Below are 14,159 nucleotides of genomic sequence, written 5' to 3'. Positions count from 1 at the left end.
AGTCTGTCAGAACGTAGGCCGATTGGCCCTTAGCTTCCGCGGCGCGTATGGCCAGAACTATGGCCACAGCTTCGGCCGTTGCAACCGATTTCGTGTGTATGGATGCTGCTGTGGTTGTTCGTCCTTGGCTAGTCACGACTGCTGCAAATGTATTGAGGGTGCCTGTGCTTCTGTGATCCGAACTCGCGTCTGAAGATCTGGATCAGGTTCCGGTATAGCGAAGGCATTCGGAAATCTGGGCGGAGTGGGCGAAGCTTGAGGAAAGAAGCTCGTAATAACTTCCTTTTCTACAGTTGCGGGATCTGTTTTTATGAAGAGCTCGGTCAGAGGAGAGTTACCTTTTGCTTTCCCGGTGAGGCTGCGAAAAATGTGCCAAGGACTCTGGAGTCCCGAGGCGCGGCCAAGGCACTCTCAGGTGGAGATCGCTTCGTAGACGGAGCTGATATTCGCCGATAAGCTTATACTGGCGCTTCATTTTCATAAGGTGAGTATGCCATTTGCCGCGCAACGGAGACACACACAATTCACGTGTTATCTTCACGTGCATAATTCGCGAGGCGTTGATAAAGGACTCTACCGACGAAGTCGTTGCAGTCTACAGGCTTTTTTTTTTCAGGATAAAAAGAACCAGTGCTATGGGCAACCTCTTACGTAGATGGGCCCGTGCTGGGAAGTTGATCGCAACAACTACAATGCCGTGTGTTGTGGTCAGTAAAGCATAAAGGTATCTGCAGGCTGGAGCTGGAGCGAATATCATGTACTGCTCAAGATTTGAAGGTGTTTGCTTGGCACCCAGTTTAATATCGAGTGATTGATCACTGGCATCAGGAATGGTTCCTAAAGTTTCGCACTCTACTAAGTGCTTATTCTTGGCGCTTATTAGGAAATGACTATTATCATTGTCCCCACTAAAGCACTGATGGGCACAAGTTCTAAGATTGTCTGTGCACAAGTGGTACCACACTTGGCCATTTATCTTGAAATGCCATAACATTGAAGTGACACTTTAGGGAGGCTCATTTGGGAAACATTTGTAGAGGAATTTCTATTGGTAATAGGAATGCCTCTGCAATAGGTTTGCTTTTAAATGCGGTGGTGAAACTTTGCCACTTCGACAGTATATTGTTACGTAGGAAGACGCAGACGAAAAGCTATGTACAAGTATTTTCACAAGGGAAGACGCCGCACTTGGACAAGAGGCAACAGCCCGCGCTAGCCTCTAATCGTAGTCGTCGTCTTCTCAATACTCGCCTCTTCCTCATTGTAAACACTGTTCCGTAGCGCTGCCCCCGGCGGAGAAAGCGCCGTCCCGGAGCGACTAAAGGCCGGACTCGGAAGCAGTCTAGTAGGCCTTGAGCCTTCTGACGTGCACGACATCACTAGATGCCAGAGTAGAGAATGAGGTTGAGCACACAGGAGCAATTTCGTACGTCACAGGCGTCACCTGGCGCAGCACGCGGTAGGGCCCTGTGTATCGCAAAAGGAGCTTTTCTGAAAGTCCGACGTGACGAGAGGGCCACCACAGGAGCACGAGCGCACCAGGCGAAAACTGTACGTCACGGTGGCGGGAGTAGTACTGACGATACTGAGTGGTTTGCGAGGCCGTCAGTCGAGCACGGGCAAGCTGTCGTGCATGGTCGGCGAGGGTGAGGACGTCGCGCGCATACTCGCTTGTTGAGATCGCAGCAGGATGAAGTGCCGCGTCAAGGGGCAAGGTCGGTTCGCGACCGTACTGTAGGTAAAATGGAGAACATCCGGCGGTGTCGGGCCGGGAAGAATTGTACGCAAATGTTACGTAAGGAAGGATAAAAAAGCGCGCAATGCAATTTGAAGTGAGGTGAATATACAGCAACATATTCATTCTGGAGACATAGGCTACGATTAGAAATACGATTAGAAATAATTGTTAGATGACCACCTCCTTCTCTTTCTAAAATATAACAAACTTTGACCTGTGTGTATATTTAAACATACCATATCTGTGCGCGGTGTTCCCAGTGTAAATTAAAAAAAAAATGTTGAAGTGGAAAATTTCGGATGAGGTAGCCACCACGGCAGCTTTTAATGCGCTTGTCCTACAATTGCGAGTATTTTAGAAATAAAACCAAAGTATGAATTAAATGCCGCGCATTTCTGCGCCAACCCTGATGCAGTAAAATTTTAGCTACAACAACATTTTAAATGGAAAGGTAGAGGTAGCTAAAAATTAACCTCAAATGATGATGGTAACAGAATTCGGGTAACGACACTTTAGGCTTTGACATCGATGGGAGGAGGGGATGGCTCTGCCCCCTCCCCCACGAAACACTTCGGAAAGAGCTCGGGCCCAGGAGACCACTCCCTCCCCTCCCCCCGTAGTCAGTACCTACGGCGAGGAAAGTGAAATGACCACGCAGTAAAGTTGGTAAAATGTTCAGATACGACACTTTGTTGTTTTTATTTTTTTAGTTCTTGGCCTTCCTATTCTCTACATAGTGATAACATTCGTTATAGGTTATCGTACACAATTATTTCAGTTTTCTTTCCGTCGTTCTAGGTAATGCCCATATGGACCTTTAGGTTAAATATTAAAAAAGAACATAAACAAACAAACAACAAATTCGCATTTAAGCGAAGAAGGACACCGGTGCTAACGCGCGGACATAACGTGCTCTGCACAGGGTGCGGCTCGTCGAGCGAAGCTGCCGCATTTAGTTCAGTTATGTGAGATCGGAGCATCGGAGCAGCTGCCGACGTCACAGCCTTCGCTACTGGTCTCGCCACGAAACCCAAACATTGCTATGGAGGGCTGGATTCGCGAGCTCGTCGGGTTCTTGATTTCCAGGTGGCACGGCAGTCTCCTCGTAGTAGTCCAATCGTGCCAGGAGCCTTTGAACGACCTGGACGTAAAAGATGACGCAGTTTTCTTTGTCACACTTTGCGCATTGCGTAAAAATGTCTGCATTACCCAGTTTGCTTCAGAGGAAGACAAATACAAAAGTAATTTGAGAATTACTTGCAAGTTACCCGCCTGCAATAAAATAAAAAGGACACTTTTGTTATGAGAGGCAGAAAAGGCAGAAAACACGCACGAAGGAATGTGCTCTAGCGAAGCGAGCTAACTTGATCTTCGCGCAGCAGTTCCCCGTGACGTCGCCGATTTCGATGACGTCTGCTCACGCACAGGTAATTGTATATTGGTAGAGTGGGTCTATATAGTATCCCAAGAGAGCCGAGTAATGAACTTAGCACTGCGGTGAAAACTTTTGCTGGGCAACGACCGTGAAAAACAAAAGAATATATTGAAATTCGTGACCTCTGACTGACGTAACGCTGCTATAATTTTTGGCGCGAAGTTGAAAGAAGTGGCACTTTGACATTCATTTTGCCTTTTTAGTTATCGACATATTAGAACAAAAATGAGAAACAATAAAAATTTAAACGATACAATTTATTCTAAAGTGATGTAATCTTTAAGTTTATAATTCTATTAGACACAATAATTCCTCGAATTCTTGATACAAGAATCGCTAGAATCCCTAGGCACAAAAATCTATTAGAATCGATTTATACACAATTTCTTTTTCTTTTTTTCTGATTTAGCCACTTGCGGCGCATGTGTTACAAAAGGTATACACGTCGTTCATTGGACTCAGAAGTTTTACACATCTCGCCCTTACTCCAGGTGCGTTACTGAGTTGATTTGCTTGACCGTTCAGTTATTTATTACACTCTAAAAGTGAGGGATATCGAGCATACATGTGAAACTGACATTACATTTCATGTGGTCTGTTTTCAACACTCACTTGCCGTTACATCCGAATCTTTTCCCGTAGTTAAACATGTATTCGTGAGCTTTTAATGTGCACGTGCTTTCTTACTAAGACACAAACTGTGTATCACTTGGATGCTGTCATTGTCAGCAAATTCGCAGTTGTACATTCGTCATTGAGGAGCAGGGATGACCCACCCTGTACTACTGTTACATTTGCATCTTTCGAGTATCGACAATATTCAGGACTTCGAGGGTACGCTGCAGACGAACAATGATGTCAGCAAGATCCGTAATTTCGTTGATGCTCAGTTTAGTCTCTGTCACGTTTTTTTTTTTCTTAAATGACATTAAATGATGAGGTTTTGTTGAAGGCGAACGTCATGCGATGGTCAAGTACTTTGTCGTTGTTCGCGTAAAGGAAAGAAAAAGACGTGATGGAAGCAGTCGGTCCGTGCCGGTTGCCGCATGCCGTCGTGTTGTGTTAGTGCGATATTTTCACTGTAGTCGCAGTCAGTGACGCTGAATGTTAACGTACCCAGGGAATATATGAAAAAAGAGCTAGCACGTTTCTGTTACGCTTACATACTGCTACAGGTACGAAATACTTTTATTTGCCGTTTTGGGTTGTACAGAAGGCAGTCAGTTCATAAGACGGAATGCGGTGACTCGCTTGCTCTTCAGTGCAGAAGCATAAACATTCGGCACACTTGTAATTTAGCCAAAGCGGGTGCTTCTAAATCATTCATTTTTGACATCTTGTTACGAAGTGCAGGCGCACTTTAGCGCTGGAGGTAAAACGCTGAACAGCCATCTGCTAGCCCGCGTGCGCCATTTTTATGGAAAGCTGCCACTCCGTGCTCTGTTTGAGATCATTTACTTCACAGGCACGGAGTGCAGAGCGAACAAATATGTCAGTTACTTAATGGTCACCTACATTTCGTGAAAGGCATGCATTTTATAGTTTCGCGTGGTTCACGCTCGGACGTATGCCAATTTATTTCATACTACTAGTAAACATACCGTACCAATATATATTGGCATTCGATATCTTGATATAGTGAGAGTTTCAGCGTTTAATAATTTAGGCTGTGCATAATTTCTGCTTATAGTGTAATTTATTAGGAACGGTCTTGCTGATCTACCTTACTTGAGCTGTATCGATATGAAAAGCACCTGGGCGCCTAAAGAGAAGTCGCTGTTAGAGACGTACTCTGCAGTGGAACTGGCAGAGCTGTGCCATGTTACCAAAGCATTCTCCACGCGTTATACACTGATCGAGCAGCATAAGGATCTATCTGGGTTAAATAAATATCCGCTGTTCAGGTGCCCCGTTTTGTGCACTGCCTGTCCACTTTTTCTCGATATCAAAAAAGCATGCGACAACGACACTCATCAGGCCATGCTAAACTGACTTGAGGCCTTTGTAACTTGGTGGCCAGATGCATAATTGGATTCGTAAATATCTGACTGAGGGCTGCTTTTTCTTTTACAGCCTGAAGACAGACCAACTTCGAACAGTACATCTGCCATGGTGTGCCACAGGGTGGGGCGTTGAGCCCCATATTGCTCATCTTTGTCCTGGTAGGACTTGCTGTGTACTTAACGCGGACGGTTCACGTCTCAATATTGCCGCCTGCTGTAGTGGGCACATTACAAGAGAAGAGGCAGGCGAACTTAACAAAAAGTGCGCGCGCTAAATTATCGAATTCCCGTTTTGTGGAATACGTTGAAAACAAAAATTTGCCTAGTCCATGCCAAACAGGATTTAGACCAAAGCCGAACTAAAATTTAGTCGATTTCTTTCTTGTTTCCTTTCTTTTTCGCAGAGGCGATTGAGATAGGGACATCGAATTTGGCATGGCCATGTAGATTTAGAAAGACGAATAAAATTAGCGCGATTCCAAAGGCACGTTGCTGCTCTTGTTACTCTAGATATTCCAAAACTTACGATAGTGTGTAAAATAAAATTTTACTACGCACTCTAAGCAACGTGCAATTACGAAATTATTTTGTGGCATAAATCGGTAAGTTTTTCAATGGGAGGGAATTTTAGTGTCCTTTAGGAGGCTCCTCGTCAAGTACTTAGAAGAAGTCGCGGTGTTCCTGAAGGAGCTGTTGAGTCACCTGTATTATTGAATATATTGAATATTGTACTCAGTTTTATTTCGTGCCGATATAATGTGTACCGGGTATCGCAATTAACTTGGATGAATATTTACTAAAAACGCAGGAGCTCTAGAGAAATCCTACCGGCTGCCTATTAGCCGCAAGTCGCGTGTACTTACAGCTAGTAGTTTTTTATGACAAAGTTTTAAATAATTAATTACTTTTATTAAGTGAACTTTTTAATTAATGCTTGAATCACCAACATATCAATTAAAAAGTTGTAGGGTACCTCAAATAACCCCCGAATCACGCCTTTGCTTCTCACTCAGCTTTGCCTCGTTGTTTTTTCTGAGAAAAGAAAACCAAAAGGGCGAAACTAGTAAAATACGAGATAGATACGCGCTCGCGCGACGCTACTCAAGCGCTCCCAAGCGAATAGCCAGATATACATTGCTTTACTAGCGGCGGCAGCTCAATACAGGGCTTCACGCCAGGTGATGTTCGCGGACTCTTGAGAACATGCCGCTGACCCATTGATAAGCATAGCGGATCCGTAGGGGGGCAAGGGGGATTTCGAAGCCGGGAAACCGTGACAGCGCACTTGGGACTGTAATCTTGCGCACTCATTGTTCTGTAGATAGGCGAGCCCGGAACGTATGTTCCTTTTGTTCCCCTTAGTAATAGAAACGAACTTTGGACAAGCTACACCCAACTAATGCGTTTTGGCGGATCTGTACGGCCAGCATATACTGTTGTCGATTACGTAAATCATTTTCGCTTCACGTGTCAGTTCGTAGATAATAACGGGAGAATTCAACGGTACCACGCCGGTGACCTGCTCTTCAAGAAGACAGTCATGCCTTCACGAATGATCAGAAGGCTAAAATGACCCTGGCTTTGGGGGCGGCGCACGGCGGCAAGAGGTAGGCAGCCAAGCTGTGCCAGATGCGGCATTGTGGGGGACACCCTAGTCTGTCAGCAATACTTAGAACGTACGAAGTCCTTCGGAAGACGGGTAGCTTCACGAGAAAGCGACACAGGACTGCGACGGTAGTTCAAGAAGCAGAAACGGATGCTTTGGCGTTCTTTGCTGCTAACCCTCATGGTAGTGTGCGCGACACCATTGCAGAGGCTGGAACGTCAAAGTCATCAGTGGGAAACATTTCTTCAATAAAAGGTCTTATGCAGTCGTACCATGTACATCATCAAAATTTTGAAGACCGAGATTTTGAAAACAGACTTGACTTTGCCAATTTAATTTTCACGAAACGTGAAGAACAACCGGACTTTCTCACTCGCATGCTTTGGACGGATGAGGTCCATTTCTCCAGAAACACACAAGTTAATCTCCACAACGCGGAATACTGGAATGATAGGAATCCCCACTCGCTGGCCCAAGCAGGACACCAATACCAGTGGTCGTGTAATGTGTGGAGCAGTATTTTTGATGGCAACATCATCGGACCCATCTTTTTTGATAACACACTAACGACGCAAAGCTACCTCAACGACATCCTCGAAGGCCCCGGGAACGACGTCCGTTGCAAAGTTCCGCTTGCGCACCTTCGGAACAACTGGTTTCGACACGATGGTGCTCCTGCGTATAGTAGTAGTCAGTCTCGAACGTGACTCTACAAGCTTTTTCCTGGACAGTGGATTGGCCGGCATGGACCTGTACCCTGGACTGCGAGGTAGCCGGACATCACACCGCTGGAGTTCTTGTGGGACTACGTGAAAGATCGGGTGTGTAGCAGCGAAACTACTACATCGGACGCCCTAAAGGCAAAAATAAGCAGAGTCTGCAACGAGATTCCAACGTAGTTGGTCAGAGCTGTAACAGCACAAGTGTTGGAAAGAAACAAGTACTGTATTAATGGAGATGGTGGCCTGTTTGAGCACGTGGTATAAGTGGCAGTGGAAAATAACCGCTCAAAATTGATGCAAGACGTGACTGTTAGCGCACCTTCATGTTGTCACCCCATCCTTACATAAAAAGAAGCTGCGACAAAGATAGAAAGAGGTAAAAAAAGTCTGCCTTATTTTGCTTCTTTTCCGGAGTTTAAGAGACAGAACAAGTAAATGGCCAAAGCAGTTGCACCTTTACATGTTTTTTTGTGCGCGGCTCATATGCCTTAGGTCCTTTCGAGTTTTCTCTAGAGTTCTTGAGTTTCTTCTTTAAATCTTAGTCCAAGTTAACTGGGACACCCGGTATAAGTATGTATACGCAGGCGACATAGCGTCTTCGTATCAGATATAGACATCTGCGCACTATATAAGCGCTTGCAGACATACTTGTGCGTTATTGTAATATTGTTAGAAAATATTAGGCTCATCATAAACGTTAAGACGTGTTCAATTTTAATTTTACATTCGAGCGATTCGGTGAACGTATCACTTCGCTATCGCTTACAAAATATAAAAATATACCACAAGTAGACTAAGTCAAGTATTTGGCTGTAATTTACGACGAATCCCTTAGCTGCAGGACATGGGAATGTTAATAAAAGGAGTGAGATCGTTTGGAGTGTAATGAAAACTATGAAACAGTCATTAAGGGTGCGGAGAGATCTGGTTTTGATGATTTAGGAAACTTATATATGTCATATTTTAGAATTTAGTTGCGTGCTATATTCTGGTGCAGCAGCTTATTAATTTCGGCCTCTGCTCCAATTAGAAATGGAGGCTTTTCGGTTCCTCTGTGGATTATTAAAATTTTTGCTAATACACTCCCTGAATCAGGAAGTACGGTAACAATCTCTGTCGCGCAGATTTCGTTCGCTAACTGTACATATATTCTTAAAAATGTACGAAGCACCATTCAGACGATTCAAAAGCATTTGTATTTCCCAGCCGGCATTACTCTTTTGGAGTTCGTTGCAAAATTTCATACATATCAGCTGGTCTTCGTACGGAACCTGGTTGATCGTGTGAATTTGTGAATCCTGTGAGTCCTGTGAACAATTTGTGGTGGTACGCGAGAATCGGTAAAGATAATTTTTGATAACTCCCGTAACAATATCTATAAAAGTAATGCTACAAATGTTGCCTGCAGCATTTTAACTGGGTTGTTATAGGATCACTCGTGCGTCCAGGAATAGACTATATCGTTGCTACAAATGCATCAAAATGGGAAGAAAAGTAACGTATGCCATTTTCTCCCCTGCTCTTGATTGGTCTTACTCTCTCGAAATTCCTGATTTCCTACCAGTATTATTGCTGAATTTCTGGCAGTAATATTAGCCCCGAAAAAAACTAGTTCCACCACTTTCATGAGTAGTCGCCATAGAGGTTTGCTGGGTCATGCTCATCGCTCACTGCGAATAGTGAATCTCACATCTTGAATACATTCCATTCTCTTATGCCTGCAGAATGTAAATTAATAAGGCTATTTTGGGTACCAAGTCATACGTTATTACAGCTATCATAGCTATATCGTTATCATACCTATATGTTATCTAGCTATATAGTTATCATAGCTAGAGTCACCTCATATGCTACCATGCTTGACTCTTTTAAGCCCAGGTATAACTAAGTTTGAAGAGTATCGACACCTGCTATTCTGTTGGCGAAGAAATGTATTTCAAAATTGGAAGAATTAAAGCAACTTTCACTTGATTACGGTGTCTAATGCATTTCTTAAAATTATGTCAAAACAGAGCTGATGTGGCTCCTTCGCCGCTGTGCCCATTCTGTGGTGAATCGGAGACAAATGACTTTTTTTTTCTTATTCTGTGAACGGTTTACACAACAACATTTAGAAAAATCTGAGTAAATTTTGCAATCCCTAAAATTATTTCTCTCGGAGCCTTTTCTCTTGGGCAACGGCACATGGATAGTGGCTCAAACGTTGAAAAATATGTAGTTATTTGAAAAAACAAAACATTTTATTGCGACAGAAATTATATTCACATTCCAGGCGCATTTCTGCCGCCGCCGTCGCTATCGCCGTGAAGTTCCGTATAAATTCTAAGGGCGATAAAATCATCCCCGCGGGCCGTGTGCTGTATGTCCGATCGAAAGCGTGCGATGGTGAGCCGGCCATCGCGGCTCCATTACGCGCACGCAAGGGAAGGAAGCGGGGAGAAAGGGCGACGTGTTCCGTCGCGCGCAAGGTCTCCACGGAGAGGGTAGAAAAGACGCGGATGGTGGAGGGGGAGGGGGGGGGGGGGCGTTCTTCTGCGGCCGGCCAGGAAGGCTGCGCCCGCCCGCGCGGGTCGCGGTATCTTGAAAACCATTTGCGACGGCAACACAATCCGCCGCGCGCTGTTTTTTTCCGTGGCGTAGTTCGCGTTTATGCCCACGACGCAGCAGGAAGACAAATTTGCTCTCTGCTGCAATCGCGATTCCTCACTCCAGCGTTATCACGGCGGGTTTCCACGGTCATCGAATCAAATGTGTTCATGTTTGTTAATTTAGTTTGTATGCCTTTTTTACAAGTATATATGGCGGATAAAATTACTATCCTTACTTCGTATGGCTGTCCACCAATTTGCAATCGCAATCGATACTTCGCTTTCGGGCAAAACTGAAACTTTTTGTTGAATTCATACTTACTTGCTATTTTCTGTTTCGATTTTTTCCCACTCTCGGAATTCTTAATCATCTTCAAATTGCATCCCGTATCTTGGCCAATCTCCAATAGTGAGTATGAGCCAGTTACAGTGGACAAACAAGCATACTCCAGTCGATGGCCAGGCCCTACTGACGTGTTTCTTAAGGAACCAGCTGCTCTCAATAAACACAGCCAGTTGCTTTACAAGATACAAGACAATATACGCCGATGACATTTGCATCTGGACTCCTGCGGTGACTCGCCCTGAGGTGCGGGCTAGGCTTCAGCGGGCAGCAACAATGACGGTTTGATCTGCGAGCACAAGGCCTGAGTGTGTCTACCGGAAAGGGTGCATTGGTTGGCTTTACATGCAAATAAATGTCATCGCATCCGACTTCAATAAATGGTCAACGTGTATTTTATGTTAACACGCATTGTTTCTGGTTGTCATTACTGTCCACTACCTCTCGTCGAGCCCCCGCTGCATCTACATATATATATATATATATATATATATATATATATATATACCAGAAAAGAAGCAGTTCTGGGTCCGGGTTAATATTCACAGTGAAGCTGACGCGCGTATGAAGCGGTTTATTGACGTTTCGGCCGGGGTCCGGCCTTCATCAGCAAGGCCGGACCTCCGCCGAAACGTCAATAAACCGCTTCATACGCCGTCTGCTTCACTGTATATATATGTATATATATATATATATATAGCATCTAATATGTGAAGAAATTATCCGGCTGCTAAGGTTGTCAAATGGCTCTGCGGGAAAACTTGGGTTACTCCAGTTCATTTTGTCCTACAGCTGTGCAGGGTGCTGTTCGTGGGAGACCTGCGTTACAGGCTACCAGTCCTGTCAAATACATGCAAGACCAACATTCGCGCTCTGGAGAGCATACAAGATCAAGCCTTAAGTACGTGTCTAGAGCTGCTTCATTGCACTTCAACACCAGCAGCTATAGCCATGGTGAGAGGCTATACGAACCAGACACACTTAGTGGTCGACTCTCTCAAAGCGCGCATTTCCCATCTGTCAAGAATCTGCGACCACCACTAAGCTTACCTACCAGCCGAGAGACCTCAAGCGATCTTTTAAATTGTGATTGGCGCTAATCAAGAGCGCATGCCCTCATCTTATACGCCTGCTGCGAAAATTTAATTTCCCCTGAGGTATCTCCGAATGCCTCAAGTGATCCTTGTTGTTCCCGGAATTACAAAAAACCAGTCATCCATTCCCGGCTCTGAAGCAAATGACGCTGCTACTACTTACTAGGAGCATTATGACCGTATACACATATATACTACCCATGGTTTGGCTTCACCTAGCAGCACAGCTGCCGCTTTCGTCATTCCAGTGAAGCAGACTACCGTTAATTTCAATGTTTCACAGGTACCTACCTACATCTACGGCGACACAACAGTAGCCCTATGTGCTGCTAAGAACTATGTCACAGATGAGCCGGCACAGAAATGGGTCATATTGCGACTATATGGCTGCTTCTGCCAGTATCAAGTCTGCCTTACGTTACAGAACATGCGAGCAGATGGTATCCGACATTACGGAAACGCACCACCATGCACTGTATATAGGGCACAACATAATCGTTCGGTGAATTCCTGCCCACTCTGGTATTGCCGCAACGACTTTGCTGTCAGAGCTGCCCGGTCTGCCCACGAAGAGGTCCAGACGCGTCCAATACATTTCGCGAGGACGGATGCTGCCAAGACACTTCGTCTACTTGCACAGGAAAAGACAGACGCTTTATGATGTTCAAGTACCTTCCATTGCCGACTGTACAAGCTGGACCTCTTGCTACGGCTACAACGGCAATCTAGTCCTTCGCGCAGCAGAGCAGCCTTGCTGTGCCCCTTCTGGCTGGGAGCGGTGTTTACGAACGCTTACTCCTACCGTATGGGAATGAACAACAGCCCGATATGCGACTCCTGTAGATGCGCAGAAACCGTCGACCATCTCTTGTGTACCTGTCCTCGCAACGACGTCCAAAGTCTCCCTCTCCAGATAACTTTAAACCAACTGGATTCGAGACCGTTCCCTGAGTCCAAGATACTCGGAACGTGGTCATATTTGTCACTGGCACAAAAAGTGGTTTGTCCATTAGCACAGGTCTTGAAGAGCACTGGTGTGAGAGCGAGCCTTTAGTGCTCCTTCGCATCCTTCCACGCACAATCAGTGCTCACTCTCGTCATCTTATCCCTGTTTCTATTTACGCTTTCCGCTACATCCCAGTAGTACAGCAAACCAGGAACTCGTATGGTTGACCTCCCTGCCTTTCATCTTCTGGTTTAGTTCAAATGAACACACTTAGTTCTACGTAAAGAGCCAAATTAACGCAGAAATCTTTGAACCAAAGTGATTTCTCAAAGTTTTCATGTTCCGTGCCAGGAGCAGACGTGCAAATAGGGAGGTCGAACGAGCCACCTTCGCCTTAGCCAAACTTAACATGCCATTGCGCGTATGCGCTCTTCTGGACGGTACATGCTTTTGTTACTTTACATTACTTTAGTTTTCTGCAGATTAATTTTTAGACCTACCCTTGTGCTCTGACTCTCCAGGTCAGTGAGCATCCATTGCAGTTCGTCCCCTCAGTTACTAAGCAAGGCAATATTTTCAGTAACTTGCGATTCGCTGGTGATATTGCCTTGCTTAGTAACTCGGGACGAATTGCAATGCATGCTCACTGACCTGGAGAGGCAGAGCAGAAGGGTAGGCCTAAAAATTAATCTGCAGAAAACTAAAGTAATGTTTAACAGTCTCGGAAGAGAACAGCAGTTTACGATAGGTAGCGAGGCACTGGAAGTGGTAAGGGAATCCATCTACTTAGGACAGGTAGTGACCGCAGATCCGGATCATGAGACTGAAATAATCAGAAGAATAAGAATGTCCTGGGGCGCGTTTGGCAGGCATTCTCAGATCATGAACAGCAGGTTGCCATTATCCCTCAAGAGAAAAGTCTATAACAGCTGTGTCTTACCAGTACTCACGTACTGGTAAGACACAGCTCCAGGTTTCTGCCCCGTACTCACGTACGGGGCAGAAACCTGGAGGCTCACGAAAAGGGCTCTACTTAAATTGAGGACGACGCAACAAGCTATGGAAAGAAGAATGATAGGTGCAACGTTAAGGAATAAGAAAAGAGCAGATCGGGTGAGGGAACAAACTTGAGGTAATGATATCTGGGTTGAAATCAAGAAAAAGAAATGGGCATGGGCCGGACTTGTAATGAGGAGGGAAGATAACCGATGGTCATTAAGCGTTACAGATTGGATTCCAGGGAAGGGAAGCGTAGCAGGAGATGGCAGAAAGTTAGGTGGACGGATGAGATTAAGAATTTTGCCGGAACAACATGGACACAATTAGTACCTGACCGGGGTAGTTGGAGAAGTATGGGAGAGGCTTTTTCCCTGCAGGGGGCGTAACGAGTCTGATGATGATGATGATGATGATGATGATGATGATGATGATGACGATGATGTACCGTCTGACCAAGATTTAAAAAAAAATACACACTAAAAATGAGAAACGTTTTATGGAATTAATTTTATATAATAGAAAATTATAATCAAAACTTGTTCCTCCATTCGCATTAATCGCCGGAAGGGGTAAATGCTAAATATCGCGGTTGATATCATAAAAAGTCGCCAATTGGCCTAGCGTGAAAGCATGCTATGATATCAAGAATTGTAGGTGCTCTTGATTAATGTTGAAAGCGAAAATC

At 44.9% G+C, this 14,159-nt stretch overlaps 1 protein-coding gene across 4 annotated transcripts in view; it reads right to left on the bottom strand.

The window, feature by feature from the left end:
* Positions 1-2,401: 2,401 nt before the first annotated feature.
* The window catches only part of LOC126540424 (arylsulfatase B-like), a 62,468-nt gene continuing 50,710 nt past the window's right edge, over positions 2,402-14,159 (bottom strand). For all 4 annotated transcript variants that reach the window (XM_050187236.2, XM_055076020.1, XM_055076021.1 and 1 more), the window contains one exon: positions 2,402-2,879. In XM_050187236.2, coding sequence (XP_050043193.1) covers positions 2,748-2,879 — 132 coding nt within the window. In that variant the 3' untranslated portion in view covers positions 2,402-2,747. The remainder of the gene's footprint in view (positions 2,880-14,159) is intronic.

The sequence above is a fragment of the Dermacentor andersoni genome, chromosome 2 (assembly GCF_023375885.2).
Source record: "Dermacentor andersoni chromosome 2, qqDerAnde1_hic_scaffold, whole genome shotgun sequence".
NCBI lineage: Eukaryota > Metazoa > Arthropoda > Arachnida > Ixodida > Ixodidae > Dermacentor > Dermacentor andersoni.
Note: the sequence above shows the minus strand (reverse complement) of the source record. Positions and strands in the feature narration are given on the sequence as shown.